This window comes from Nannobrachium achirus, assembly GCF_963921795.1.
Source record: "Nannobrachium achirus genome assembly, chromosome: 3".
Classification (NCBI taxonomy): Eukaryota; Metazoa; Chordata; class Actinopteri; order Myctophiformes; family Myctophidae; genus Nannobrachium; species Nannobrachium achirus.
In genome coordinates this window covers 51,863,749-51,889,105 of record NC_137812.1, presented here as the reverse complement: position 1 = coordinate 51,889,105, position 25,357 = coordinate 51,863,749, and the positions used below count along the sequence as shown (strand labels likewise).

The following is a 25,357-nucleotide window of genomic DNA, read 5'->3' as shown; positions in this document are numbered from 1 at the left end:
TGAGGACAGTACGGAATGAGGTAATTTGTAACAGACTCGAGAATTTAAATTGCAAATAAAATGTGTACAAATAACATTACGAACAACAACACTTTGTAAGTGACGGAAAAGTATTATCATGAATAACAGTAACAGTAGTTTTGAAACTTTAATTTCAGTTAAGGGTTGTTCTTTTAAACCTCAAACTTAATTAGATATACCACCAAGACTGGAATACTTGCTCAATACCTATCACACCCTGCAAGAAAATCTGGTTTACACAAGAACCTAAATTATTAATGTATGCCCACTTAACCAATGTCACCTTCAGTGGTCAAAAATCCATGCTCTTTGGAATGATACAGACACCACTTTAGGGAGTGCCATCTTCCTGAGGGAAAACTGTGAGGAATTTTGCTTGGTAGCAAAATGCAAGCCCTGGGGCAAATACATTTAGTTAGTGTCTGCATTTTTGTCTCCTTTGTCTTCATGCAAGATTAATGACATGATCTCTCCTTTTAATCGTATACGGCCTGAAAACATGACAAGTTTATGAGTGGTGCTGATATCAGTAGTTTATTGTATGTTAAGTTCAACACATTCAAAATGGAAAACTTAAAAAAAAAAGAGATCTCCACCTGCAACAGTTTTTTCCCCCCAACTAGAAACAAGTAGAAGGTAAACACAGTAAATGGAGATAGCAACGAACTGTTTACAAACACCCGGTAAAGCCGAGATGGTTCATTCTATTTCCACTAGGGGGGGGGAAAATAATATGGGACTGGAATGATACACAATGCGGATCCACTCTACTGCATATGCAACCACGGGGGAAAAAAAGGTTTACAGCTGTTTCCTCAAGGGACCCTTTTTCAAGTTTGGTTAAGTGTGGATCACTGTAAACCTCAGTGAAAAGGGGAGAAACAAAGAAACTAAATATCTATATACTCACATTTGTTTTTAATGCCACTAAGATTTATAGCAATGACGAGCTAGAAAGCATGATGGCACTTCACTATATTCCTCTTAGCTGACCATTGTTGCAAAGGTGTTGGTGCCCTCATTATTAGGCAATCATCTGACAATTTATTTTATTTAGGGAGGGGGAGTGGATATCATTAGGCACTGGTGAGACATACCTTTGGGGGGGAAAGTGGTTTTGCAGTCATAACACTAGGCCAAAGGCAGGGGGCACCAAACAATAGCTTCTCCATTTGGATAGGATTTTACACATGGAAACTACTCTTTTAGCTCAACTGCAATAAGACAGAGAGCAGCTAAATCTTTACCTCATGGTGAAGTATTTGCACCATGTCTGTAAATTGATTTACAATACAGTATTTATTAATGGGTAATAGACAAGATGAAAGCTACCTATATCCAGTTTTGTCTGAAGATACATTTGGACAGGTTGGGTGTCTGAAACCACTGCAGATTGTCCCATAAATGTTGCAAATAGTTTAATACCCCCCAGACAAGGAAGACCCAATTACTATACGTGTCAATAAACTGCTACATTAGATATGCCTTCCTCTTTCAGTGCAAGACAGCCAAATAAAACAACCGTCACTCCCTAAAATGTGGTTAAGGGAAAAAAAAAAAGAAAAAAAAACACAACTAGTTTTAGGTTATTAGAAGGATTATCCAACTAGTTATCACGTTCATAGTAAGACTTGCCTTGAGGAGAAAAAGCAAATTGATATCCTAGGAAGATGAATAATCAGCATGTGAAAATACAAATGGATAGAAAAGTTATGTTAGGCTGAAGATAAAGCCAACCCACAGACATCAATACAAAACTTCTGCAGAGAAAACATGAACAGTCTGAGATTTGTGAGTCCAGCAATTAACCCATGTGCTAACTTGACTAAAGACTGAAAGTAATGGCTTATACAGGTGTCTAGATCCATGTCTGAATCACAAAATGAGATGGGTGTGTGCCTTTACATTGTCCAAAATTTACTTTTCATCAAGAACCAAGTCTTAAACTGAACCCCACATTTTCCTGGGAAGCTGTTATTTTGACAACTCCAAAGACTTCTTTATTTTCAGACAGATTTTTAAATGAACCCCTCCCCCAGAGTAGTTCCTCAACACAAACAAGAACTATGAGGCACCCATTGTCTACAAAAACCCGGACAGAGCAGACGCTACAATATAAACAAATGTACAAAACTCACAGCAGATTATCTTAGGTAGTAGGTAGAACAGTAACGAAAGGGACGAAATGTGCATCAGAAACGAACAAAAAGCAAAACACTTTAATCTTGTGAATACTGCAAGTTTCTCTGCTCCTAGTATAGACAAAATGAGCAACCCCGTTTATGGGGCAAAAAGCAAAGTCCCAAACCTCAACCTTTTACAGTTAAGACTGGAGAAAGATGAAATAGAAGGCACCATCATGCTTTTTGTTTTAAATCAAGTTGAAGGCGGAAAAAAATAAATTGTACACAGAAAACAGAACATACAGTAAACTATGATTTTTGCTGTACATTTATTATGTTACTTCGCTTTTAAGACAGGGAAGGGGAGGGATGGGAGGGGGGGGGGGAGGGGTATGTTGCCGGTCCCCGTTTCACGGTCTAGCTGGTAGGAAAAGCATGAAGAAAAAAAACACCAACTTTGAATCGACAGAAGAAAAACGGAGTGAGCCACCATCACTGCCACCACTCTCCTATTGGTCAGCTTGGTTTCTGGTTGATCCTTTTTATTCCCCCACAATTCGTTTGGTGAAGAGTCCAGGATTCTGAGATTTTATCTTATTTGATAAAAGGAGGAAAGAAAAATATATATAATCTGTAGAGATTTGCTTGTCTTGTTTTATCCAGCAATAATTGAAAGCATAGTTTTGGGTCAAAAAAGTTGTGGAAACAGTACATTGGTCACAGCAGACGGGCTCTGCGCGAGCCAGCATGGGAGGCCTGCCCCATTTTACGTCGTATCGCTTTGAGACAACAAAACAAAAAGCAAAACAGTAAGGGTCGTCTCTCCAGCTGCGTTCCGAGCATGGATGTCAATGTAATACGACAGAAAGTACCCATTAGTGCATATTGATGAGTGCATTATGCAATTTTCTTTGAAGCAGTGTTCTTTCAAAAAGGAAACACAAAAAAATAAAATAAAAAAGGCAAGCTTTTCCCCTGTCTCAAAACTGCACGAAAGTTGCACCACGACCTCTTTTTTCCCCAACAGTAACGGGCAGAGAACTACCATAGAAAATGTGCAATAGAGGGACTTCGTGAAGTAGCGCACCCCTGTTAAGTCAAGGCAATATAATCTCTTCCAAATGCTGGGCTGTGTTGTTGTAGGTACAAGTCTTATCAGTCCCCTCCTAGTGTGGCAGAATACTCATGGTTGGTTTGCCTTTTTTTCTCCTTCCTTTTCCACAAGTTTACAAATTAAATGTTTGTGACTTCTTGAGATACTGGAAAAAGGATGCTCAGCTCACAGCTAGTAAGCAAAACATGTAATTTTTTTTGTTTGCTTATTTTGTTTTTTTGTCCGTTTCACATCAAAGAAATGGTTGACAGGCTGTGTCACATTCCAAAGCCAAAAGAGAAAAATAAAAACCACAAAACAAACAAATAAACAAAACAAATATATACGTTTATACATGTAGATTTTGTTTCGTTAACGAGAGCGGTCGAAGATGATGTAGAAGAGCATGGTGGTACTTCTTCCAAAAATGCTGATGTTTCTTTTCCTCAGCGGCGCTGGGTAGCAAAGCGGCCCTCTCCTCCCTGACCACCGGCCCCTCTCCCAGAACCCATACCGGAAGGCTTGGGGGCCATGCCTCCCCGCATGGGCGGGCCCCTGCCGTCACGGTCGCGCATCATCCCACTTCCCACAATGCCACGCGGGCCACCGGGACCTCGGTCGCTGCGTCTCATGTCCCGACGGTCGTCCCCTCCACGAGTCTCTCGCTCACGCACTGCCCTCGTCTTCTTCTCTTCCACATTCAGACGCACCTCACCACGGAACATGATGGGCTGCAAGAGGAGTGGGATAAGGTTACCAACAGGGCAAAAAGCGCAGGTAAAAAATACATTAGAAGTACCCACAAACCCAATCAGTTTCACCATCCACCTCAATCGCCGGTTTGCACACAGGATATTTGTTGAAAGAGTTTGATCTGCACTCTTTTCTTTAAAATTTTAGAGTAATTCTTGTAATGTTTGCTGTCAGAAACACTTCTCGATTCTAGGAGCGTAATCGAGTTCCTGAATTTATACAGTAGGGACATGACTTGGAGGAGTGGGAGGTTAGATTCTCAATGATGTTGAGAGAATGAAGTTAGTAAGTGATTAAAAAAAAAACGTTTGCAATGTGTACAACCAAAACGTCACCAAATAAACATATTAAGTGGATAGTGAAACGTCAGTGTACTTGTCGCCTCTACCTTAGCCCCCAGGATTCTCTGCACGGGGTCAGAGTCATCGAAGACCACAAAGCCAAAGTTGGGTAGCTTTCCTCCCACACCCTTGGTGTTGATCCTCAGCTCCACAACATTTCCATACGCTGGAAGACAAATTAGACATGAATAAAATCCTCCCAATTACAGCCAAATGTGTGTAATGTAAACATGGATGTCTGAGGAGACACATTTTTATTCAAATCTAATAGATTCATTTCCATAATCAATTACAGTGATTAGTTCAATAAACTGTTGCAACCCAAGCGTGGGGTGAGGAATAGGGGGCACTTGTTTGGATTTTCTAATGTACTGTACAAACATAAATGTATAATTTTTAAATATTGTGAAATAGTGGTTTTAAAAGGATATTTCACTTTCAAACTATGCAAGTTTAAAGTTACAATGGGTTTGTATAGGAAGGGGGTGTGTCCGATAAAATTAATATCAAATATCTAGCAACTTAAAAACTGGGGTGCTCACAAAAGCCCGAGTAGACGTCAAGACATCCCAAAACATGTTTCAAAGTGAAATATCCCTTTAACTGGAAGGTAACCACTGTTTTCTTCCTTGGGCCTGAGGAGGGTGGACGTACTCATGAAAAAGTCTTTAAGCTCGCTCTCGTCTATGTCGTGTGGGAGGTTGCCAACAAAAAGCTGGTGGCTGTCAGGGTACCGGATGATCCGTCTGCTGTCCATCTCACTGGGTTCTGCATCTCCTCTGCCTGTATGGACACATACAGTACACACCACAACGCATCACAAAGGGGCATTGGGTCGCATACACTATTGGACATCTGTATTACAATCACCCATTCAGATAACAGGGGATAACAGGGTTATGGATAAATCATAACCCTTATTAATTAGCATCAATACTATCATCTCGGAATTGAAAAAACACCCATGAGGAGACCGAAAGGGGAGGTAAACGTATTTTTTTCCTCTCTTTTGTACATATTATTTGCCTTTGTTGATGACATGTATTATTGTGTTAATTTTGTATGCCATGTTGATGAATTGAATACATAGAACCACAATGGACTTTTTTTGTGTTATCCTTTTCACTTTCACTCATTCAATGCCAGAGTAAATACATAAATAATCCAGCTCCTGCCAGCAAAATCATCGTTTTCCAGTCCAGGGGAGTTTTTCCTCCGCAAATAATATCTAAAAAATTACTTTTTATATAAAAGTTGACCAAAGTTGATCGGCAGGGAACCCCCTAGTTAAATTGTTGATCAGGCAGTTGACCAGCAGGGACTGTGTTAATGTCTTCAGGCCGTTTCAGACAGGGAGCGAGTGACACACCTTAGTAATTCAGTTTCAATGAGAGACACAGCCTGAGCTCGTTTTGAGCTGGATTGTGGTTACCTTTTTTCCCACGCTACGCGTCTGCACATGACTCTGATGAGACTGAGGCCAGACACCCACTTATCCAAGCGAGAACGCCCGCGTTAATATTCCCCGGTCTGAAACGGGCTTTACTGCACCAGGTGCCGTTTACATTTATGACTAATAGAATATTCGACCAAAATCTTTAAAGACAATGGGCCTCATTCACAAAGCTTTAGTGTATGTTTTTTCATTAAAGCCTGACGCATGATTCACAAAAGGCTGTGTAATGCCTTAATTCGTGCAGAACAGAAATCAGATAATGAATTCTACATTTCATGTGTAGATCATTAGCATTGTTCCACGTCCCATTTCACACCATGAAAGGTAAATGGAACATCCAACGTTAAGTGCAAGTTCAACGGCGTCACTCATAACAATTAGCCAATCTGCAAGCATATACCGCTTCTTGTCACAACACAGAGGGACATAATTATATTCAGCTCTAAATGACTTTGAATCATGTCTATAAGTAGGCCTATTAGTATTAGCTTATATGTATCCAATACATAGATCAAGCAATAGATAGCTTAACATATAGTTATGACAAATGTTGGGCATATAAACATTTTATTTGAAGTTTGGCACCGTTTTCCATCAATGATAAAGCATTTTAATAATACATGATTTGTGCCACATACAAGTGCCCAACAACAGACATGAGAATCAGTGTACATGATGGAAAAACACATAACAAAATAAATAACGTACAAATGAAAATGATTAAATCAGACTGCAGTTCTTCTTCTGTAATATAATTCAAAAAATTTAACTTTCATAGATTCTAGATTCATTGTGCATGCAGTGAAATATCCAAAAGCTTTTTTTGTTTTATTTGGATTTCTAGAGCACACAGCTCTTGAGAATATAAAAATCCATATCTCAAAATATTAGACAAGACCACTTAAAAGAAGGATTTGTAATACCAAAATGTAGACCTTTTGAAAATGATGTTATGCACGCAATACTTGGTCTAATACTTTTGAACAAATGTCTTCATTAATTGGGCATGGCCTGAAGGTGATCAGCCTGTGGTACTGCTGAGGTGTTATGGAAGCCCAGGTTTGCTTTGATAGAGGCCTTTAGCCCATCTTTGTGGTTGAGTCTGGTGTCTCATCTTCCTTTTGACAATACAACACAGATTCTCTGTACTGTGCTAGTCAGTTAAGCCCAGTAATACTATGGTGAGTACAGTAGTTGCAGTTACTAGTAGTTTTGGCTCTGTGGTCAGATGCCAAGTGCTTCTGGAAAAGGAAATCAGCATCTCCATAAGGCTTGTCAACCTACAGAAGCACAAATGCTCTAAAATAGATGGCTGTGTTGACTCTGAACTTGATAAAACACAGAGGAGCATAATCAGCATTGCATTGTATTGCTGGTGTTGGTCCACTACACCTCAGCGGTACCAGCAAACCAAGTATTGAGTGCATAAATTAACACTCTTTTCAAAAGGTTGACATTTCTGTATTATAAATCCTTCTTTTGAGTGGTCTTGTGTAATATTCTAATATTTTGAGATATGGATTTTTATATTTTCAAGAGCTGTGTGCCATACAATCCAAGTAAAAAAAAAAAGGAAAAAAATAAGCTTTTGGCCATTTCCATGCATACACAATGAATCTAGAAAATATGAAAGATTCATTTTTTGAATTACAAAATAAAATGCCTCTTTGCGAATGAGGCCCATTGGGTATAAAGTTACTGTACTTTTCACACCTATCAACAACCACTACTTCCAATACCATTTTCTTAGCACCAGTACAATTACTGATTGTGAACAAAAATTGCAGTATACAATCAACTGTCCTCAGCTCAAACAACAACTCAGCTCCTGGTATTTAAGTGGGTGACATTACCTTTGTTGACAAAGCTGAAGTGAGGTTTCCCCGTTTGTGACTCTGAGGATGGAACACCATCTGACAGTGACAAAAAAACATGTTGTCAGCAAGCACAGTCAATAGGGAACAGCTTTGAAAGAATTAAATATTAGTTTTGTATTAATAACTTTGGACAAAATGTAAACAGACATTTTAAATCGATTAATGGGAAATGAATCTTACATAAAACAAACAGATAATTGAAAACACATTACATGTTTAAAAATCATCTGTAATGCAAGGCAAATCACAAGACAAAAGATCCTGGATTTTGACGCAAACATCTATCCTACACAAGCTCTGATCTGAAAAGGATACAGATCAGATTGGCACAGGACAGCAAACTGAGGATTCATTACCTGGCCTGGGTCCTCGTGGTGCAAAGGCGGGTCTGTCACGTGTGCGCTGGTCCCGTGGTCGGAGAGGTGCTGTCTGGGCCTCAGGCTTAGCCTCCACTCTGGGCTATTATGGGGTCACAGTGAGGGAGGAAGAAATGTTGTATTTGCACAATGGCAAAAATAAGCAGTGATAAAAAAAAAAGAAGAAATGCCACTGTAAACCATGTATAAATGCTCCTTCCTGGGGAACTCCAGTGGCTCACCTGGTAGAGGGCATACCATTAAGGCTAAGTCCTTGCACAGCCAATCCAACTTCAAATCCAATCATGCCCTTCCCCATTTTTCTATCTTGCCATTTCCCCATCTCACTCTACGATCACTATCAAAATAATAAAGGCTTGACATTTCCCCCCAAATAGATCTAAATAAATAAAATGGTGGGTAAGCTTACCCTCCACCCTCCCTGCTTAACCTACTGTATACCTGGTCCTGTCAATGCTGTATAAGCTGGCAGTGGTCTTAGCCTTATTTTAGCCTTATTTTATCGCATGTATCCAATTAGTCACTTTCAGTGACATGTATTTGCTCCTGTCCAAGTCATCGCTCACATTTTCACAGATTCTTCTTTTCACTTGGAACTGTAGGGTAGCACAGGTCTGCCCAGAACCCGAGACGCGAATCTTTATTAAAAAAAATAACACACACACACACACACACACGGCGCAACCCTCCGCTGTAGCTTTCAGAGGCGTGGGGGAGGTGCACCCAGCACTCTGGAGTAGACGAGACGACATCCAGTCTCAAGTAATGGTTAATATAAGTATACTATAGCATTGGATACAGTACGGGTCTAAAATCCTGGTCAGATCTGGTACATTTTCCCTGGCTTCGTTTCGGACTGTGTGCCATTTTGGTCCGGGGCCACTAGTAATTCAGAACGTTTCACTGGTAAACTCTGTTCAGTCCAAATATCCTCGGTTCCGTTACAGGACAGGTCTTTTTTGACCCGTGCTACCCTACTTGGAACAAAAAGGCTTTCCACCTGGACCCTTTTATGAATGGCAGTTTACCCCTGGAGAAGCTTGATCCCCTTTAATTACAGAGGAAAATCTTTTGTCACACACACAAGTTTACAAAGCGCTTACTCTTGCTCATTAGGAACACAGGAAAGATTGTACAACCTTGCATGTTAGTATGTGTTGACATGCTGACACCGCTGTTTGTAATACATCTGACAATTCTTGCTGACCACACCAACATGATGATGAAAGCTTGTAGTTTAAAGGTGGTCTTCAGCTCTATCGTTTGTCAATGAAGTAACAGCTTTGTGTGACACAAAATGTTGTTAGTCGAAGTTGGTCAAGGACCTTGACCCAACTTGGTCCCCTTGACTCAAGGTCATCTTATATTTAGGACTTTCTGACATGATATAAGTGGATAGACACGAAGAGGGATGGTTATATAGTGTGGTTCAATTAGTTACTTAAAGGAGTAGTTCACCCCCAAAATGACATTTTTTCTATTGATTAGTCACGCCATGGAGACTAGAGTTCAATAATATTATTTGGTTTTTGTCACATTCCTAAGACAAAAATTTGATTCGAGTAAATTTACCCCCATTGATTCCGGATGGGGACCCGTCCCCATCCGGAACGAATGGGGGTACATTTATTGTTATCACATTTTTGTCTTAGGAATGCGACAAAAAACTAAAAATATTATTTAACTCTAGTCTCCATGGCGTGACTAATCAATAGAAAAAAAGTCATTTTGGGGGTGAACTACTCCTTTAATATAAAAGACATGCTGATGAAACCCTGAGCTTGTGGGCACACGATCCTCATCTAGTGGGCACACCTCAACAGTTCTAGTGGCCACAGGATAGGCTTCAGTGGGCACACCTCAACAGTTCTAGTGGCCACAGGATAGGCTTCTCGTGGCCAAATCTAACACCTTGTGTCCACAATACCAGAATCACATCACAAATTACCTGTGAGCTTGGAGCTTTGACAACATGGGGGGAGATTCCAGAGGAGGGTACCGTTCCACTGGGAGGCAGATTCTTACTGGTAACCGATGCCCAAGAGAAGGTCTGACAAGTGGTAGGAAGAAAACAATCGTTAAAACCAATCAGGGGGAAAAAAACAAAAATAAACAATAATGGATAGTTTAAGTGAAATAAAAAGAATTAAGGTGCACACACACGTTAAGCTTTCAAAACTATGCACCTGAATTCAGAGAAAAGTGCTTTAATTCAAATGGTACTTTTCTTTCCAATTTGAACACAAATACAATATCAGAGATAAGTCCATGTACTGTACAGTGTTTTCCCACAGGAATGTAGACTTGCTGTCTTGATGTATCCGATCCATCTGTATGCGATTTGTCTACTCTAGATCTACCATAGATTTCAGAGTCTCAGTTCTTTCATATCTGTCCGACTTTGCAATGCTATCAAACCTTAAACTGTTGATTCTATTCACACTGCAGAGACAGCAGTGTCCTCATCCTCACATGGTTCTTAGCTACCTGAAACCTATATTCAAACCAACTTGTGTTTGTTTTCAGACTTCTAGATCAGGACTGCAGTGGTTATCACATTATTAATATTGATCTGTGCCCAACTGCCACCTCTGGTACACCTCTCCACTCTGTGGAGAGGTGTACCAGAGGTGGAAGTGAAATCAACAGTCAAGTATGAACTATGTCAGAGGTTTTCAAAGTGGGGTATGGGGACATTGATAAATGTGGTGGCTGAATAGTGAATAGAATTATGTTATGACCTCGAGGGCAGAGGCCTCTGAAACGATAGAAAGCGGAATACAGCCAAAAAGACCATGTGTCCTCAGTCACACAGACTAGGGGTGGGGCGGTATCGACATTTTGTTATCGCGGTTACAGTCTTCCCATTTACCGCCGGTATTGCGGTAATTACCACACCCCGTATCTATCAATTAAGGTTCGGCGATAAGCCAAAATATTCCAATCATCTGCCCAGAATTTGCCGCTCCACAGCCCGAGTTATACATCCCCGTACAGCACAGCGGGTCTGGCTTAGGAGCAGATCAACAAGCTCACAACACGTCGCATCCACAACGCGTTCTGAGCTTGTAGATCTGTGCACTGTCGGGTTACTATAGTAACGTAGGCTACTGGGGCTTTTCAGACACAGTACGCTGTGTGTGAACAACAACTAGATGAGAGACGGCCCGGGTAGATTGTGTACATTGATTCACGTCTCAAATCGCATTGATTGAGTGACAGGTTTTAGTTACAAGACTTGACACAAAGGGTTGTAAAATCGCCGACGGAGTCAGCGACGTGTTGGAAAAAGTAGAAGCTGGTTTCATTTTTGGTTTTAGTCCTCGCGGCTCGCGCTCTGTCCGTATGAATAAAAAAGAATCTGCCACAAGGTATGTATAAACATACTTGTGTCGTGTGGATAATGGAGAAGGTTTAACGCTGCTGCCTGCTACGAGACAGCTGCTCCAGTCAGTGTCCAGTGGGGATTTCTCTGTCTCCGTGTGACGGCAAAACCTAGGGTCTAGTTAGTTTCATTTTCGATGAAAAGGAAACTGATGGCCCATTAAGCTTCCAAACATGTTGTACACGGCCCATAGCAGAGCGGCATGGAGCGCATGCGGTCCTTGCTTCTCCCCCGTTTTAAAACTCGCTCGTTCTCAATAAAAATTGCCTCTTTATTGTCTTTTTTGACTGCGCTAAGGACCCTGACACCGCGGTAGGCCGCGGTATACCGCGGTTACCGTCCCCAACCCTAACACAGACCCATTTGCATACACAGCACACAATCTGTCCTCACACTAGACCAGTTTATTCTAACTTCATGTACAGACCTGCTACCTTTTTGAACCTCATGTCTAACCTCATGAACATACCGGACACTTTTTATGCTACAGTATTATACTGTTTATACATATACTATATGTATAAATGTGTTTTCCCTTTTTTCTCCTTGCCATCCCTCTCTATATTTGCATACACAGCCCACAGAAGCACACCCATATCCGACACAGACGCAGCCATGAGCCAGCCGTGTTGCGAGCCCACTTCCCCTGTCCTCCCGGGCATGGGCACCATCCGCCAGGGAGGCCAAGGGGCATCGCAACGTTGACCAAACCAGAGGTAAAAAGGTGATCGCTGCCAGTAGTACCCGTCGCTGCCAGTCCCAACCTTTGGCCAGGGGAGGTGTGTATGCGACCACATGCCTCCTCCGACACACATGGAGCTGCAAAATTATTTTCTCCCGACAACAGCGAGGAGCTTCAACAGGGGAGCACAACACACAGAGGTTTACGCTATGTCCTCCAGCTAGCTCTCCTCCCACCTCCAGCACCTGGGCTAGAGTGGATCTAGGATAGGATAAGATAGGGAGACCCCTGTAACTGAACAAACTCTTCAATGATTACTATCAGAATAGATTTAACTAACATTTTTTTATTTGTTACCAAAACATCACTAACACCAACCAATTGAGACAAGAGAAATTGTTCTCACCTTGGGGGGCTCTTGGGTGTTGGGAGGAGACTCAACAGGAACAGGGGATGGGGCTTTCTCTTCCATCTCCTCAAGAACTTTGTCATCTACCTCCGACTTTATTTCCTCTACCTTGGGTTCTGGTTCAGGCTCTGGCTCGGGTTCTGGAGTCGGCTCTTCCATGGGCTCTTCAACTCCATTGCTGCAAAGGTAACAATCAATAGCATTTTAGAAAGAATCACTATGAAGTGTCTCATTTTTATCCGGAAAAGTGACCTTTGTGCACGGACAAGTGAATGGGAAATCTACTTGTCCAAAGAACAAGCGCCTTAAAAGGTTGATGTCAAGCCCTGCATAAACTTATGTTCTTATCTAAGTGACCTTTGTGCACGGACAAGTGAATGGGAAATCTACTTGTCCAAAGAACAAGCGCCTTAAAAGGTTGATGTCAAGCCCTGCATAAACTTATGTTCTTATCTAGAGTCTCGTAAGTCAAGTAAGTAGGTTCTAAGGCTGTCACGATTCTTGATTCGAAATGAATCGAAATTGACGTTCACATCACACACCGAATCGTGATTCACTTCAACGCATGCACGTTCAATTGCACATCCGAACCCTTTTGTTATGTTTTGTGGTGTTCAAAGCACAGATATAAAGAGCTAGATGCCTCGTTCGCCTCTGCAGTTAATTGGAGCGATGTGCAAAAGTTCTAGCCCGGACTTCCTGGAAAAACCAAGGGAACGCTGTCAGTCAAAGTGACTACTGGCCAATCACAGTGTGTCTTTTCCGTGACTTATCCAAGGACCACAATTCATTTCAACAGTTCCGATGTTGCGCTGCATACGTAAAGACCAGCCCCCACCTGCCTCTGATTGGCTTACCGACTTCCGTATGTGTGACGCACGCGGAAGCAATGAACACGGAAGTGACGAAGATTCCCTTGGTTGCTAGATGCATACGCCCCCTAGCCGAAGGAGGCGTCTAGCTTTATATGTCTGTGGTTCAAAGCATGCATGCTTCCGACAGGGGGAAGAGGAGAAGAAAAAAAAAAGAGGCGACGCAGACAGAGGAGACTCACAGAAAGAGAGAGAGACAGCTTTATGTTATGTTCCACTGCTGGAGTCAGCGATGATAACCCCACAGAAGAATAGGAAAACCCTCCTGCTTCATACAGGTCAAAGTGTGGAAATATTTTGGCTTCCATAAGTTATGAAGGCACTCGACGCGTCGTTGGCAAAACGGCTAGCGTTTGCCTAACATTCTCCACACGACTGCCAGGCAACACTTCATCAGGCTCGGCGGCACGAGGGTGCGTGTGGGGGTGTCGCACGACTCGCAGCCTCAAACTTTGTTATTCTCATTCTCATGTTATTCAAATAAAAGTGACTTATTCTTTACAAATCAAGACAATAGCCTAAATTAATAGTCATATAGCTCTCAGTGCTGAAAAAGGGAGGTTTTAATAGTATATCCTATATCGTATCAAAGTTAAGAATTGACATTCGTCTAACTTGACATGCTTGCTAGTGCTACAATCTTCCTTCACATGTTAACGTCTGTCACACAGTCACAGGGAACCGCGGCACATAATGTTTATATTTTTAATATATAGAGTTAACACTTATGTTGCAATGATTTTTTCTCTTCAATGTCTCGCGTTGCCATGGTTACCATAGACTTCCATGTAATTGTGCAAGTGTGTAAAAAGTGCACGCCCATGCCTAGATGATGCACCACGTGTGTAGATGCTGTTCACAGCTTTCAAACAAAAAAATCCGCTTGGAAATCCGTTCAGGCATTCATGATTATCACGGCGACCTGGCCAACTCGGGAAGATGTAAATAGGGAATGAATGCCCCGCCCTTTAATACAAACCCCATTATACCTGTTGTCATAGGACCCGTTTTGACCATCTGTTTGCCTGTGTCCATCTATGCCCATATATGGAGATATCAGTATCTGTCTGTCGGCGTCCATTTTATGTCCATATATGGAGATCACTGCAGATATAGTTCTGGGTCCATTTTATGCCCATATATGCCCATATATGGAGATATCTGTCTATTTGCGTCCATTTTATGCCCATATATGGAGATCTGCCATATGCCCATATATGGAGATCTCTGTATCTGTGTCCCCTTTATGCCCATATACGGAAATTGCGTCCATTTTATGTCACAATGAGTCAGCGACCATCTGTTTGCCTGTTTGTCTTTGAGTCAGCAGAAGTGATGTCAGAATGCCCATATGCCCATATATGTAGACCATCTGTTTAACTGTTTGTCTTTGAGTCAGCAGAAGTGATGTCAGATTGCCCATATGCCCTGCCCATATGCCCATATATGTAGCCCATATGGAGATCTGCCCATATGCCCATATATGGAGATCTCTGTATGAGTCAGCCCTTGTGCCGATACGTCCATTTATGCCCATATATCTGTGTAGCCCATATGGAGATCTGCCCATATGCCCATATATGGAGATACATATGAATGCCCCCATATGAGAACCGTTCGTCCCACGGGCACGCGCGTTCCGTCCCACGGGCACGCGCGTTCTCCATATGACTCATGTTGCGTACGTGATGTCAGAGCCTGATGTCAACAATCAACCCCGCATAAGGAGATTCCGAACGTTTCGCGCCGGTTCGGGAAAACCGCGCGTCGGGTCGGGTCGAGACCCGGCACTGCACTCCGTGCCGCGGCGGGGAACGCGCGTGCCGAATCTGAAGCCGGTGGGACGAACGGTTCTCGAGATACGCGGGTTACATACACGCAGACAGACAGACACGCAGAGATTTGTCGCATTTATAGATACGTTTTGCGCCGTGAGTCAGCAGAAGTGATGTCAGATTGCCCATATGCCCTGCCCATATGCCCATATATGTAGCCCATATGGAGATCTGCCCATATGCCCATATATGGAGATCTCTGTATGAGTCAGCCCTTGTGCCGATACGTCCATTTATGCCCATATATCTGTGTCCCCTTTATGCCCATATGAGTCAGCAGTGCCCATATGCCCATATATGTAGCCCATATGGAGATCTGTCCATATGCCCATATATGGAGATACATAACCATGGCATTTTGTGTTGACTCATGTTGCGTACGCGATGTCAGAGCCTTTTATGAAATGATGTCACAATGAGTCAGCGCTTGCGCCGATTTCCTCCGGAACAGCCTGATGTCAACAATCAACAATCAGCTCCGCATATGGAGATCTCTGTATGAGTCAGCCCTTGTGCCGATACGTCCATTTATGCCCATATATCTGTGTCCCCTTTATGCCCATATGAGTCAGCAGTGCCCATATGCCCATATATGTAGCCCATATGGAGATCTGTCCATATGCCCATATATGGAGATACATAACCATGGCATTTTGTGTTGACTCATGTTGCGTACGCGATGTCAGAGCCTTTTATGAAATGATGTCACAATGAGTCAGCGCTTGCGCCGATTTCCTCCGGAACAGCCTGATGTCAACAATCAACAATCAGCTCCGCATAAGGAGATTCCGAACGTTTTGCGCCGTTTCGGAAAAAACGCGCGTCGGGTCGAGGCCGGGCACTGCACTCCGCGCCGCGGCGGAGAACGCGCGTGCCGAATCTGAAGCCGGTGGGACGAACGGTTCTCGAGATACGCGGATTACATACACGCAGACAGACAGACAGACAGACAGGCAGAGACTTCTCGCATTTATAGATAGATTATGTTTTCTACAGATGTAAACAAACATGGCTGCCATGTTTGAAAGAATGGGTTGGTATGGGGGTTAAACATGCAATTTCGCGATCGCGATCATGCCTAATACATTTCTGGAGGTCCAAAAAAAAATTTAGAAAAAAAAAAATTTGAATTTTCTTTTTTTTTTTTTTTTTCAAAAACGGCCCAAACTCGGGAAACTCGGGGTTGGCACAACACTAGTACCAATACAAACTCGGGAAACTCGGGGTTGGCACCATATGTGTTAAATACTAGTCGCAACGTTTTTTTTCTACTGGGAAAGAATGCTTGAATGATATCTGCTACATCGCAATGATCGACACTCCACATGAGGACAGTTTTTTTGCCTGAGCTGACATCGCAGTCAGAAGGCTTGCTCATTGGCTGTGCGAATGATTGTTACAATGTGTCTGAGTGACCTCTCTTTTCTTTTTAGGTATTATATGATTGTTTCATGTCATTTACAGAATAGTGTGTGCTTAGATTAGGCGATGGTGTGTGCTTTAGAGCGTTCAGGTTTCGGTCAGTGTTTTATCATAATCACTCAGGGCCGGGTCAGAATCGGTAGCATTTCCTTGCATTACCTGGGAACACAGGGCTGTCTATCATTGTGTGTATTATAGGGTTGGGGGCGGTAACCGCCGTACCGCCGTACCGCGGTATACCGAGGCCTACCGCGGTGTCAGGGTCCTTACCGCGGTCAAAATAGTCTATTTTTTATTGAAAACAAGCGAGTTTTAAAACGGGGGAGAGGCGAGGACCGCATGCGCTCCATGCCGCTCTGCTCTGGGCCGCGTACCACAGGTTTGGAACGTCTATGGTTTGGAAGCCACATACGTCACTCGAGTCTACACAGACACAGCAGCAGCCTAGTAGTAGGGAGCACGGAGAAGCGTATTTCTCTGACTGTAATCCACACAACACAAGTATGTTAATACATACCTTGTGTTGTGGCAGTAGTACCTTGTGGCATTTTGTTTTTTATTCATACGGATTACAGGCGGAGCGCGGACCGCGTGGACTAAAAGCGAAAATGAAACTATCTTTTACTTTTCCCACTGAGTCGCGCCGACTCGCCCGTTGTGCCCCGTCGCCGATTTTATAACCTTTTCTGTCAAGTCTTGTCACTAAAACCTGTATATATCAGCACTCAATCGCTGCGATTTCAGACGTGCACATGAGTTTAATCACTGTACACGATCTGATTACCCGTCTCCGTCTCTCTTCTGGTTTGTTCACACAGCAGTCTGTGTCTTAAAAGCCCAAGTAGCTACCGTTACTATGGTAACCCGACACTGGCCGACAGTGCAGATCTAAAAGCTCAGAACGCCTCGCGGATGCGACGTGTTGTGAGCTTGTAGATCTGCTCCTTTCAAAGCCAAACCTGCTGTGCTGTACGGGGAAGTATAACTCGGGCAGTCAGGCTGTGGAGAGGCGACTTTTGGGAAGACGATTGCAATATTTTGGCTTATCGCCGAACCTTTTATTAATAGATACGGGGGTGCGGTAATTACCGCAATACCGACGGTAAATGGGAAGACGGTAATCGTGGTAACAAAATGTCGATACCGCCCCACGCCTAGTGTATTAACCGAGTGGGGTGTGCGCTGTCTCATGCACATGGAGCTTTAATAATCAAAATGATCGGGTTTGTCGGAATCTCGGAAATAATCGGATTTCGGGACAAATTTCACAGGTTATGGTAAGGTACGGATCTGTAAAAAAAGAAAGGAAGTCGGAACGGGGCAGAATCGGACGAAACTGTTAAGGGGCCACTCACAGGAAAAGGTTGGAATAGGAAGAAATTTGACGGTCCATTTAGATTTTCTTTTTTTTTTTTTACACGTGAAGAGCTCTAGTGTGCTTCCAAAGGATAATCTACAGTTCTGTATGGATGATAAAGGCCAATCTGAACGTACGTGACAGGGTGTGGTTCGTAGTAGGTGGTACTGTTGGGGCTCTCCTGAAGGGGCTCAGGTGATGGCTGCCTCTCCTCTGGCTCCTCCTCAACCTCCTCCTCAGATTCTAAGAAGGGAAATGAGTGGGGGGGGGGGGGGGGGGGGGGAGAAGAAATGGAATTCAAGTTCTGTGGTTTGTTTCTCCTATAGTTTTTATTTTTGTTATTATCAATGGTGTTATCCTTAATCTTAATCTCTTTATTTACCAAGTTGCATTGCAGTCCATCACTGTAAACATAAAATGTATGTAAAAGTTGAGCTCCCCTTACCCTCATCAAGCTCAGCTTCAGAATCACCAAAAACCTCATCCTCGTAACGGAAGATATCATTGTGGACATAGAACTTGTTTGCCACAGAACCCTGAGGGAAAACATGGGGAAAGACATTCACTAAAGATTTCCCCCTCCCCACTCATTTCACACACATTGGGAGACCATTTCATCAGGAAGCTGATGATCAATGGGGTTGCCATAATCTTCACCTGGTAGCTCAAACATTTCAGAAGAATTCCACCATTTGTTTCCCCCATACTTAACTTAATCCAAGTTTCGGCATGTTCATAAAGGCCCACGTTTTATAGGCTAGCATTAAACTAAAATATTTCAATTTAACTTGGGCCCCTTTTGAAATACTAAGGCGATATACTGTAACACGCAATACACAAATTAATCCCCTGCCCATTTTCCACACAAGCATAAGGACCCAGTTTCTTCTTTTATGACAGCCTATAAACGGTTTAAGATTGTTTGTATGAAACCCATGGCAAAAATGTGAGACGTGCTCTCCATTCATAGAAAACAGCCCTAGAAAGGCACTCAATGCACAGCTGCTGCTGCTCAGTGGCTTATGTAGAAGGTAATACGTACCGGGCATAAGATGTTCTGGGCATAAGTGCGTATAGCCCTTCCTTTAATATGAACAAACAAAACATCCTTTCCCTGCATATTTTGCCTTCAAGCATTTCTGCTTATTTAAATGTTGCTGTCAACTTGAGCCATTGCCCTCTATGACGTGGATGGTTTGAAAGATGCCCTCACCTCTGGAGCGAGGACAAAGGTCTGCATGAATTTCCTCATGGGCTGGCCGTTGTTGGATAGCTCTCCCAGGACTTGAACCACCACTCCATCACTCAGCGTGGCGTGGGCGTCCACATGCCGGATCTTAGTATGGCATTCGCTGAACTGCAAGGACATGACCTTCTTGTGGATTTCCTAAAATATATGTTGAGACAGAGGAGTGTGAGACTGTGTGCACAAGAGACATCCGAATAATCAATCTTTTAATTTAGAAAGCTAAAAGCGTTTGACGATACAGAAAATGTATCCAAGTCCATGGTGCCAACATGGAAGACAGGTGATATTTATGGCTTGTGTGAAGGAATATTTATGGCAGAAGTAAAGCTAGTAGGCTGGACTTGAGTTCACATTGGTACACTCTGATATCACTCTGGTATGCTGCTGTCCTCAGTCCTCACTAGGTTCAGGCAGGCTAATTCGAGTAAATGTCCCTTAAATTTCAGGCTTTGAGTGCATCTCTCGATCATGATTCCCAATACACTTATATAAAAGGTTTGGGCAAAGCAGTAGCACTGAAAACATTGAGCCAAAATGTGGTCCAAATGCTGGCAATGTAAAAACAAGACTTGTTAAATGCATGTGTAGCTGTAAAGAAGTCAATCAGCAATGCAACTACAATCCAAAGCAAGCAGAACAATGGGATGTTGCTTGTTTCTCTCTGTGAATCTTCAATAGGGTTAATAACTCACCTATAAATAGTATACAAACATGTTTGACAAGAATAATCAGCTACAGTCCAACTTTCACACTCTACAGTAGTTTCACTTTACCAGACATTAGACTGCATTAATGTATGGCAAGGTGTAGCATCATGCACAGTATGGCCATCCTTGACTATCGATTTGTTGATTAACAAATCTGTAAAATTGTCCTTGCCACATACATGGGGAGTTTACAATAGATGTGTTCATAATCTTTCAAGAGGGATACATGAAAATATCTTTCAAGAGATATAAATAAAACACAAACTTACTGCTTGCCCATATACTGCTTCTGCTAGCTTCCCATTGGGGTCAAGTCCCCCATGAACATAGGAAGAGCTCCGTCCATAGAACCTAGAACAAGACCACAACATTTAGGCATATTAATGCCAATACCACAGCTTTATTTAATTTTTTCCAAACTTGTAATTGTTGCTGTAGAAAAACACAATATGGTTAATTATTTGGCCATTACACTATAAACACATGGCATTGTACCAACATAGTAACTGTCATTTGAAACCTATATGTTCTCAGCCGTATCGCCCAGTGAGTGTGACTTACGGTCATGCTATTTTTGTATTTTCATAATTTCGATGAGCTGTCCAACACAATGATACATGTCCTGATGATATCACTAGGCAAACAAATTCAAACTAGTGACATTTGTTCTCTCTCAAGTTAAATCAACAAGTGCAAGACAACTGGGAATATGGGTCACAATGTTCCACTTCCAAATTAAACAACTGTGCTTTTTGTAATTTTCCCTTATTAATAAGATAGCTCTGACTCAAGAGATAGCACATCGTCTCCATCAAATATAAGAATTTAGAATGAGAATTAACATGAACCAGTCAACATTCCACTTGTGAGTGCTAGAGATGCTGCAATCTAGATTTTTCACGTTTGATCCGATTACTGATACTAGCCCTTACCCGTTCAAAGATATGAGCTCCAAAATGATGTGCAGTGTGTGGGTTATGGGATGTGCACTGTGCATACAGTATATGAGGGATGGAAAGTAACTTTAACTGGTGCTTGCATGATAATATGTAGGAGCATCAATGTAAGAAATACCCGTTTTGTTTAATGGCTAACCCCCCCCCCCCCCCCCCCCGTGTGCGTGTGTGCGTGTGTGCGTGTGTGTGGGTTTGTGTGTGATTGTGCATGGCCTGAACAACAGCGCCCCTCCCTTAACATGTGTGGTCACAAAAGGTACTGTAGGCTAAATAGATATAGATACACCATAAAAATGCTATTATACAGCATACGATTTGTGAAAGTGACAAACGGGCTTCACAGTTATGTCAGGTGTGTTCATATGCTGATGGTGATGCGATTTCAGATCAATTGCTCCAGCCACCGAGGAGAAACGCTGTTTCATACAGACAGACAGACACTCACTCACTCACTCAGACAGACATTCGCAAAATTATAGTATAGATGGCAGAATCAATAACAATCCGATATAGCACATTTGATATATTTATATATGATATATAATAAATCCACACATTTATGATCGGTCATTTTCGCTGCAATCCAATCCACGATATTTTTGGCTGAGATTGGATCGGTGGCATTCCTAGTGAGTGCTGTGTTGGGTTTACCTGTGCAGGAAGTCTGGTGCCTTGTTTAAGAGTGTGTAATACTGCCTCACAAACTCCCGCCCTACAAGCAGGGGACTTGGCTTCTCCATCACCATTTCTTTGGTAAACAATATTAAGTGCTGAAACAGAAGGAACAATGGCAATGATTCAGTAACGATGATGCCAGCTAAACAAATGCAGCAACGCTTAGACACCATCATGCCAACTCATCACAAGATAACAAATGTGGCATAAACTCCATAGTGTAGTGCAGGTCGTTTGTTTTGGCCATTTCCATTAACCATTTCCAATAGAGGCTGGTATAGCACCCGGGTTCCCACGTATTTTTACTAATGAATTTCCAAAGCTTTTCCAGAATATTTAACCCAATTTCCAGGACTATAATAATCTTTCAGGGCAATAACAAGTCTCTCCTATGTGCAATGCCCAAAGACAGGGAGAGTAGCAAAAATAAAGTGTGCACGCCGTGGACGGACTGTGGTGTGCATGCGGATCGTGCACGATGGACACGCACGCGTTCACGTCAAAAGGTATGAAAATCTTGTCAGGGAACCCTCTATTTACATGCATAGCCATTTATTGCAGGACCTTCCAGGACCCTTGATCAATTCCAAAACTTTTTCAGGACTGGAATTATTTTTTTCTCATTTCAAAATATTTCCAGGAATTTCATGACTGTGGGAACCCTGGTATAGAGTGGTTATGAATAGGCAACAATGTCAATTATTGTTCAGCTATACTTTTGTGTCCCTTGTAGGCATTAGTATTAACCACTATAAACGTTCCATCGTGTAAGGTTACTTCATGTAAGGGTAATTAAGGTTTAACAAGCCGTCATTTTGCACATAATGTACAAGATAATTTTAGCAGGTTTGGGGCTAGTTGAGGCAACTTGCAAATAACCACAGAGATATTGTAGGATGCAAAACGGCGTAAATTAATCCAAGTCACATTTTTAGCTTTAAATCTACATCTGCTTATCAGCACGGAGCAGATGGCTAATCTTTCTTCTTCATACACCAGGCTATGATTCGCCTGTGATTTACCTCTAGCTAGCTAGCAATGCATCCACTACTGCACTATCCATTGTGACAAGGAGGACAATCATCTACTACTTAGCAAAGCATCATGTCAAGCAGTGCAACTAAACCACACTATCAGCATCATGTCAAGCAGTGCAACTCTATTACACTATTACAACACTATTATTATATCTTTTTTACATCATCAACGTTACATTTTAAAGGGGGACTGCACTGCATGCATCGTGATGGACATAACTTTGGGCCTGCCATGGTTTAGCTACAACTACATTGATGTTTTGATCGTTATAGGCAGTTTGCACTTGATTTGCCCTATTTATAAGCACGGTTATGAAATGTTTGATCAGGAACGGACTTGACCCCCTAACATTCATTATCGCTTTATTATTATCACATAATTGACCGGATTGGTTGGCTATGCTAGAGGCATTAAACGGCGAGCTATATAGACGATCTACAAGCTCACAACGCGTCGCAGCTGTCGCGCTGTGACGTGGTGTGCGCTTGAAGATCTGCTATTTTCGGTTCGCGACAACCACGCAGCTTGGATAATTTGACCCAAAAAAAGTTCGGGGACCACCAGTGTGGCCCTGGAGGAGGTTCCAAGTGGTCCCCAGCTAAATGATGGAGTTGGTAACCAATAGACCCATATAGACCTCTTCTTGAGAGCGTGAAATGAAACGCTCAATTAATTTTACGCTCAATAGTTATATTACACATCTGCATTACACAATTAGAGAATGTAGAAGAATTGTCACTTTTGTTACGTACGTTTGCCTGTTATCTCTCCTATGTACGAACATCAATACAGCATGGAATTGAGAACAAAATCGTTATCCAACGATAACAAAATATTCCACGTTTTTGGTCTGAAGGGTTAGTAAATATCATCGAATGGTGGTCCGTGGCTCAAATGCAAATAAACAATGGACCTTGGCTTGAAAAGGGATGAAAACCACTGCACTGAGCTAGATTAAAACAGGCTAAACTGTGTTAGCCTAGCTGGACTGACAGTGAGTGAAGTGAACACCGGTGAGGAGGAAGCGCTGCTCTAGGTTAGCTGTTAGCTGCTAACTTGTGGCGTCGTTGTTTTTCGGTCACACTGTCACGTTCAGCTCAGTTTGACGTTAAACCTCGGACGAACACAACACCGCAGGTACTCATTTATTTGAGCCATGTGTGAAAATGTCGTCACGGTCTTTTACAGCAGTGGTTTTCAACCAGTGGCCCGGGGACCCTCAGGGGTCCTTCCTTGAGGGGGTTCCAGGGGGTCCCCAGCTAAATGATAATTAGGATTAGGAACCGAAATGGACCCAGGGGGTATGTAACTCCGATGGAACCAAATGGACCCCCAGTTAAATTACATTGATTTTACAATATAAATGCTTGGAGATAGAAATGCCATTAAATGGGGGTCCGTAGCCTAATGCGTGTCAAACTGGGGGTCCTTGAATTAGAATGGGTGAGAATCACTGCTATAGAGCCGTAATCTTCTATGGGGGTCCCTGGCATATATATCCTTTCAAACGGGCTGGTATTAAAGTGTCAATTCGGGGGTCCTTAACATGAAAAAGTTTGACAACCACTGATATAAAGAGTTGAGAATATCGCAGTCGAGCGCATTTTGTTTGCACAAATCCTTGGCTTTCACTCTGATGTCGTTTGTAACCAAAATTACCAAATGGACCCTATAGATCATCTCTAAATCTTGAGCGTAAAATGAAACCAAATGGACGGGTCCATTTGCTTTCATTTTACGCTCAAGAGTTAACTTGTTAAACATCTGCTTACTTAATAAATCTGCACAATTAGTGAATGTAGAACAATTGTTATTTTGATCAACGTTTGCCTGTTTTATCTCTCCTCCTAACACACCAATACAGCATGGAATCATGGGGATGCTCCGGAATCATGGACCAAAACTCAATAACGACAACAAAATATTATTGAATTTTGGGTCTGGGAGCCTAAACCTCATCAAATGGTGTTCCGTGGCTCAAAATGTCAAATGCCCAATAAATAATGGACCTTGGCATCTCTCCTGATGATGTTATATCCCGGTCAAACAATGCAGTGCATCTGTTCTGCACCAGAGAGAGGCAGGCCCGGGCGCTGTGTTTACTAACAACTAGCAACCATTGTATAATAGTGGGACGTGTCAACGAATGGCCGATTATTACCGATCAATTAAACTAAAGATTGGACATGAGATTTTACACCTAAAAAAACCTAACGTTAAGACATCATCAATGAAACACTGTCCGAGGCTAACTGGCTAACCTTAGCATGTGTGGAAACAAAGGAAGACGTTAAACGTTGCCGATCTGCCCGACACTCGTCATTAAACGGTGTAACAGCCAGTTTAATGAACCAAGGTTATTAGTCAAACTGACTCCATAACGGATATAGAAGCATATTAAGCAGCTGCTGTCTGTCCGTACAAGGAATCTCAGTCCAGATCAGACAAAGCACTGGCTAGCATGCTAAAGAAGAAAAAAAGCTAGCATAGCGTCGGCTAGCTTGACGTCCCTGAAGCTAACAACTAGCTAGAAAGGTAGCCAACTTACCTTTTGAAAGACCTATCTAATTAGACAGAATGCTTTAGAAAATAAATAAGAACGAATAGAGAACCGGTCGTTTCTGAAATACAAAGTATTCCAGGTTATGAAATATGATATTTCCCACCGTCCACTGTCTTGAGACTTTATGATCTCTGGCTGTATCAGAAATTAAAGTGATGGCTTCAAT

At 42.4% G+C, this 25,357-nt stretch overlaps 1 protein-coding gene across 1 annotated transcript; it reads right to left on the bottom strand.

The window, feature by feature from the left end:
- Positions 1–539: 539 nt before the first annotated feature.
- On the bottom strand, positions 540–25,357 carry g3bp2a (G3BP stress granule assembly factor 2a). Its single transcript, XM_080722072.1, has 13 exons — positions 25,177–25,357; positions 21,567–21,685; positions 20,229–20,310; positions 19,217–19,390; positions 18,449–18,539; positions 18,141–18,246; positions 12,515–12,695; positions 9,990–10,091; positions 8,021–8,123; positions 7,641–7,700; positions 4,986–5,114; positions 4,379–4,497; positions 540–3,968 (listed from the first exon to the last, which is right to left on the bottom strand). The coding sequence occupies exons 2-13, from the start codon at positions 21,659–21,661 to the stop codon at positions 3,684–3,686; spliced, it is 1,527 nt and encodes a 508-aa protein (XP_080578198.1). The 5' UTR covers positions 21,662–21,685; positions 25,177–25,357; the 3' UTR covers positions 540–3,683.